At 45.9% G+C, this 7,144-nt stretch overlaps 1 protein-coding gene across 1 annotated transcript; it reads left to right on the top strand.

The window, feature by feature from the left end:
• Positions 1-1,505: 1,505 nt before the first annotated feature.
• Positions 1,506-2,408, top strand: F5J12DRAFT_947380 (uncharacterized protein; the record flags this gene model as incomplete). Its single annotated transcript, XM_051749758.1, has 3 exons — positions 1,506-1,697; positions 1,744-2,073; positions 2,108-2,408. The coding sequence occupies 3 exons, from the start codon at positions 1,506-1,508 to the stop codon at positions 2,384-2,386; spliced, it is 801 nt and encodes a 266-aa protein (XP_051598707.1). The 3' UTR covers positions 2,387-2,408.
• Positions 2,409-7,144: the final 4,736 nt, after the last annotated feature.

The raw sequence follows: 7,144 nt of genomic DNA, 5'->3' as shown, positions 1-7,144 counted from the left end.
ATCCATGATGAGCATGACATGCATCTTGCCTTCTTACTGCAAGATCCAGCACAAGATGTCCCCCCTTCTCCTCCTCCTCTGTCAGAGCCTCATTCATGAAGCTTTTGTTAACTTTGCTGAGAGGATGAAAGGGTGGGAGATGTGATCACTTATGCTCCCATTGCCCCACAGACCCCCAATGCCCTAGCCCCTTTGATGCCTGACTCATGCCCTTCAATTCTGGAATTAATACTTCCCTGTCTGGAAACACCATCTATCTGTCATGCCATCTTTGGATCTAGAGATGTCTCTGCCAAGATCTGACTTGCATCGCCACCCCCTAATGTGATATCAGTGCACTTACTCAGTTTCTGACTCTGTTTGACTCATTCTGTGATATTTTGACAGTCCTTGACTTGTTCATTGCCAAAACTTACCAATCTTCTTTGCTTGCTTACTTTTCATTTCTTGCCTACTCATCATGGTTACTCAGTCCTTACTCATTACTTACCAAGCATTTGTGCCTTGTTTGTCATGAGCTATGCTCCCCACAGTATATAAACCCCCATGTACTTAGCTACACCCCCAGTGAGCCAGAAGCCATTCACTCAGCAGTCAGTTCAGCTCAGCTCAGCATAACTTGTTGTCAACAGTTGAGGCTCATTCAGAAGAGTCTATCTGTCTTCATTCATATCATTGGTAGTTGAGGCTCTACAAAGGGGTCTATCTACCTCCATCATTATCTGAAGCTTCATCCACACTTAGTCAGCAAGTCTGCTTAGTCATCCATCCACTCCTGCATAACTCATCATCAACTTGCACTAGGAGCACCTGCCATTGAAATTTCCCCCACTTTAGGTTTCTCTGCCCTCCAGGTTCTGCAGAGGTAAACCACCACTCACTCATATTTGTCTTTGGTGTTGGTTTTGGTTGGTTTTCACCACCTTTCCACACTTTGACTCACATCATGTAACAGGGATGATGGCACATCCAGCAGGTCATCTTCAGTAAACATTTCCTCATCCTCATCAAGAGATGTGAGCTGCTGCATATCATGGCATGATGGAATTACTGCCACAGTCATTAGAAGTAATGGTCCTTGGACCAGTTGACTTACAGAGTTTATCTGGACTGCTGGAACTGAATCTAACATTTCTGGGAGCCATATGAAAGTTCAAAATGTTGTAGGTGCCATGGGGATTACACCAATGTTTGAGAATGATTTTGGTACCAGTGATAAGATTGTATTACACAATATTTTTTCACCAGTCATCATGCAGGATGTGCAAGTGCATACATAATGGAAATGGGACACTTAGTGGAATGACTGTCAACTGCCATACATTACTCCCACCAAAATATGTTCAATGGTTAAACCAGTACATTGAATATTGTAAATCACAGCATCACCAGAGTGAGCATTTGTATTGTGCTTATGTAAGCCTGTTGAATGGTGTGTGCTAGCCAGTGAATTCACCACACCACTCAAGCACCCACCACCTGCACACCTAAGCTTTAACAGCACTATGTCTACCACCAACACCAGCACCTTCATCCTGGCACAATCAACTGACAACATCCAGCCAGTCATCACCACTGAAAATGCCAAGTGGATGGTCGAGGAGGCTGCCAGGGTTACAATGCAGGCACTGAGAGGACTTTGGGGCTGGGATGCTAAGCACTGGGGCAAAGTGGCTCAGCTTGTGTGGGCCCAGCTGGTAAGTGAAATCACAGCCATGATATCCATTCCTGACATCTATGTAGGGAATGGTCTGCATGGTTGTTGAACATCTACTCCCAGCATTCAAGATCCCTCTGCATCTTATTGCTATCAATATGCACATGGTTGACCTGGCAACAATCTTTGCCATGCAGATGTGGCTGCCTTTCAACCAGATGATGATGGCACAAGAGGCTGATATGAAGGATCATGCATGGTATTGCCTTCATCACCAGCCTAAGTCTCACCCATATTACAAGGTCATGGCAGAGTTTACCAGGCCTTTGTCAAGGGCCAAGCACGAGGACAGCCCATGGATAAGGGGAAGGGGAAAGAGTTGGGTACAGATGAGGCTCAAGGGATTCAGCTTCCAGGTGAGCACTAATTCTGAAGATGGCAATTGGGTAGACTGCTGATACAGGATCTGAAGATGCACCCACAGACACTACAGCTAGGACCACTATGGCATTGGCACCAGGATGGCATTCATGGCATTGGTGCTGGGACAGCTTGACTGATGGCCTCATAGCATTGGGGATGTGCTGGAACTCATTACAATGGTGCTGTGACAGCCTGCATGATGGCCTCATGGCATTGGGGATGTGCCAGAACATATGGCATAGGTGCCAGGACAGCTTCCATGGCATTGGTGTTGTGCCAGAACACATTACAGTGGTGCTGGGATAGCTTGCATGATGGACTCATGGCATTGGGGATATGCTGGAATACATGGAACCAGTGCTGGGGCAGCTTTCATAGCATTGGTGTTGTGCCAGAACACATTACAATGGCATAGGTGCTGGGACAGCTTCCACAGCATTGGTGTTGTGCCAGTGTAGGGAATAGGCACTCCCTACTAAGGGGATTTAGTTATTTTATCTTTTCTACTGTATTTTTGCTTTGATTTACATTAGGGCCCATTCAGGTAATGCAATTAAGAATGATTTTTCCTGCAAAAAACTCAAATGAAATCATGAAAATTTGATTAAGTGAAATATTACCTGATGAGTGTTTGATGGGCCTCATTGTGGTCTGTCAAATGTCACAACATGAGGGAAATTTTGATTGCTGTTCAGTAGCCCTTATTTTACCAGAGCATAGTTGTTCTGTTTGTCTTCCTGTCACCTTCTGTCCCAAGTCCTTATGGCCAAAAAGTCTGCGAAGGAGTTTCAAGTTTCCACAGCTGAACTTGGCGCAACAGGTGGCACAGCCACACCACGAACAAAGGCAGATGCCATGTCATGGTCCAATGCTGATGAGTCAGTTCTTGTCAGCAAGCTCCTCGAAGCCAAGGACAACATACTCGCAACAGATAGTGGATTCAAGTGCAAGGCCTGGGTTGAGGTTGAGAAGGCCCTTCAGGGCAGTGAAACCAAGTCAGGTGAAGCTCCAAAAACTGTTGAATGGTGCAAAACACATTGGGCCAAGGTGAGTTTGGTTGTCAAGGAGTCTATCATGCTGACTGAATGCCCCAGCTCAAGAAGGACTAGGGTGTTGTCAAGGAGCTTCAAAAGGCATCTGGGTTTGGGTGGAATGAGGAGACCAAGATGGTGCATGCCACAAAGGAGGTCTGGGATGCCTACATTGAAGTGAGTCCACATTACCTGGCTGTTTCTATACTGACAACTATCAATAGATTCATAAGAGTGTGAAGTGTTGGCAGACCACTCCATTCCCTCTGTATGATGCCATTGCAGAGCTCCTTGATGGTGTAGTTGCCACTGGTAGTCTAGCCTTTCATCCTGTTAGTTGTATCTCAGCTGTAGATGCTCTTGATGGCCTGGATGTAGGTGATGCCACCCTTACTGACTTGGACATGGAGTCTGAGGATAATACAATTGAGGTAAGTGTGAATACTTCTTGCCCACTAAACATGTTGTCTGACCCAGAATAAGCCAACATCCATGTCTTGCAAGTGCTCTGCAATGCAGCTCTCCCCCCTCCCAAAAACCCCAGCCAAGAGGACAGCAACTACCTCACACCATGGCCATATATCTGGCCCCCAGGCAATCACCTCTGTCAGTGATGCACTTTTGTCCCTTGCTGATGCTGTGGCTGCAAGGCCATCATCATCAATGACTGAGGCACCAGCTGGAGGCACTTTGTTCATAACCTCTCTGGTGACATTCCCACAGTGACACATGGCTGCAATTCACCTTGCTTCAGAGGAGGAAGGTCTGTCTGATAATAAGATGGCTGATGTTGCTGACTTGTTTGGCACAAGTCAGGCTGCTTTGGAGGGGTATCTCAGCTTGAGGAAGGGTGCCTGGTCAGTTTATTTACAGAAACAGCTTGAACATTTCTATTCCTCTGATTCTTGAGTACCTAGATCAACTGTACCTACTGTTCAGCTAGATACCTCTGAAACTCTGTCCACATTGCATCTGCAATGTTGTCTTGTCATCTGTCAGCCCTAGTCTTTTCTGCAGGGGAAATTTCTCCTCCAAGGTCATCAATGGTGTATCCCTGATTCTCTGAGCTCCCCACATCCTCCAACCCTTCTACATCATCACTGTCCCTGAGATCATCAGGATCATGAGTGCAAATAAAGTTGACAAGGAAGCATATGGCATGAATTAGCTTGGCTTGCACTTTGATGGAAAATTCAAGAGGTGTTTTCAGGGAGGGGAAACGATGCTTGGAAACACCAAATATGTGCTCAACTACATTGCGAGCTGATGCATGTCAAAGGTTAAATAGCTCCTTTGGATTCTGAGGTCTGATACCCATTCAATGCTGGTACATGAATAAAGAACCATGTGATGACATACCTATTTGCTGATCTTTCCCATTCCTTGAGATGGTAGCAGACCCCATGATATGGGACAAGCAGAGCATCACAAGAGGGGAAACCTGCATCAGCAAGATAGTACTTGCAAGGGGGAATGTGAAAATCCCTCTCATGAGTATCATGATAGATGCAACTGTCTGCAGCACTGCCCTCCCAGTCACTGAGGACATATTGAAAGCATATGTCAAAACTGCAGGATGCAAGCCACATTCTGTGAGATAAATCCCTTGTGATTTTGATAGGGGGCTTGCATGTGGGTGGGCACAAGAGCAGCAATATGAGTCCCATCAATGGCACCAAGTGCATCCTTGAAAAAAGTGTAGAACTTTGGCTGGCCATGAATCTCTGGTGGGATAGGAGCATTATGGCCTGGGAGTTTGACATAAGATCCATAGACAGGTGGTGAGATACAAGCTTCAAGCACCTGATGAAACACTCTGATGGTTACAACTCAATTCAGATCTCATCTAGTTCAAATCATACTATGGACTCACCTTGATGTTATGTCACCACTGTGCTGGAACCATTCTTGTGTTTCACATTGGAGTGGCCCTTTAGAATAGTGGCACTCAAGGTGGCACTGGAAGTGCTCTGGAATTGTTCTGGAATGGCATCTGCAACTGGCATTGGCCTTGTGGAGTTTGAAAAGTTATGTCTCCTCTATGACCACACATTCAGTGCTCTGCTTGCCTGCAAGCAATCTCAGGTCAGCCCATGGTGTCTTCAAGTGAACAAGCCCATCAAGGAGGATCTGACAGACCCACCAGGAATTCAGGCTCTGGTTGTGGATTGAGCAGTAGATCTACTCATGGCAGAACCAAGGGCAAGAACCTGGCTTCATCCAGCCAGCAGGCTGTCACCACTACTGGTGACGCATCTACTACAGAAGGTCTTCAGCTGAAGAACATCAACTGGGATGTTCCTTGTACTGATATACTCATCAACTGGTTGCTCACCCATCCCACAAACCGGAGAATCCTTTTTAGTGATAAGATCACAACCATCTCACCACCTTCACCTGACAAGGGGCCAGTGGGCCATAACAAGAAAGAAGTTCAAGCAATTATTGCCAAAGTCGTATTCAAGAATGACCCCTACTACAAGGACATGTACATGGTGGGTGCTGCTAAGTTCCAAGTTAGCATAGGCAACCACATCACTACATCAGTCTCCTCTTCATATTTTATCTGTGATTTTTTAATGATCATTTAGGCTGAAGGGATCATATCGCAAGTGCCATGCACACTTTAAACAATCAGGGGAAGGCATTATGCCTGGTCATGCAAGCTATGCAAATCTCCATCATAAGTTATCAATTGATCTAGTGGGATTACAGTCGCTGATGTGTATGATTACAGAAGCTGTTCTCAACACTTTACACTGGTATGATGATCTGCATTCCATCTGGCAGGGCAACCCCTCCTTCGACTCTGACCCAATTAATTCTGAGCCAGACAAAAATCACACTGAAGATTTTTTTAGCCATTGTCCAAAATAAATCATCCAGTATGCAGAAGACTTCAGACTTGGGAGTGGGGTCACCTGCCACTCTGGTGGATGAAGGTACCCCTTCAAATACTGGGACCAAGGAAATCCATGGCAATCGAGATCTGGAGGATGGTGAAGTCAACAAGAGGATGTCTCATGTTGGTGATCTAGTCATGAATGAGGGGGATGAATTTGCTGATAGTATCTTTGATCTGGAAGGCACAGACCCTGGCTTTGGAGATGGAGAGGATGTTAACATGGACTCAGTGTCAGTTCATGGTGATCAGGTGCATTTCTATTGGGACATCACTAATGGATCATTGTTAATGAATCAGCAGTCATATCCTCAGCCATTGACTCCTGAAGTGCAGTCTCAATTTTCCCTCCCTTGCAAGTCTCACACACCTTTCTCAGATAATCACTCTGCATTCCACCAATTGCCATACCTTTGTCCCCCCACTTCCACTGGAAGTGTCATTTCCTCTGCATCATCATCATCTAGCTCTTCCTGCAAGGGGAAGGCTGTTGCAAGGACCCCGTGGTCCTCATCATCCAAGACAACATCAATGGAGGCAAGTTCTCTCCCAGTCACTTGCAACAAGTCTCAACTTCAAAGCCAGGTCATTGACTTGAGTCAAGAGGCTGAGTCAATACTAGCATCCTTGTCTTCTGGTAAGACTGTGCAGTACCTGGAAAAATGCAATATATGCTGAAGGATCAGGAGCTTGAGTTGAGGAAGGAGCAGCTCAGGATGCAGTGGAAAGATGTGGAGGATAAGCATCAAAGGGAGCAGGAGCTCTGGAAGCTCAATATCGAGCTGAAGAATGCCAAAGAAAATGCCTTCATGAGGGAGGCCGAAACCCTTTGACTCACGATTCAACTCACAGAGCTCATGAAGAGTGGCAGCAGCTCTGGCTCAATGTCTTCCAACCCCACTGCTTAGGCCAGCCACCCTTTGCAATCATGTCCATTTCTTTTTTTAATCCATTGTCACATCTCAGCTCAGCTCATCATCTTCTCTGTTGTACTTGTGTCTCAGTCCCAGTGTGTCGCACAATCATTAAGTACACACTCACCCCATACTGTATTACTTCTCCATCTCCCCCATACTCACCCCAACACTGTATCAAGATGCAATGTAGGGTACATTTCATTTGCAGAATGCA

This window comes from Pisolithus orientalis (assembly GCF_024613125.1).
Source record: "Pisolithus orientalis strain OTSU chromosome Unknown F5J12scaffold_20, whole genome shotgun sequence".
NCBI classification, from domain to species: domain Eukaryota; kingdom Fungi; phylum Basidiomycota; class Agaricomycetes; order Boletales; family Pisolithaceae; genus Pisolithus; species Pisolithus orientalis.
The sequence above is the reverse complement of the archived record's forward strand: the minus strand, read 5'-3'. Positions and strand labels throughout refer to the sequence as shown.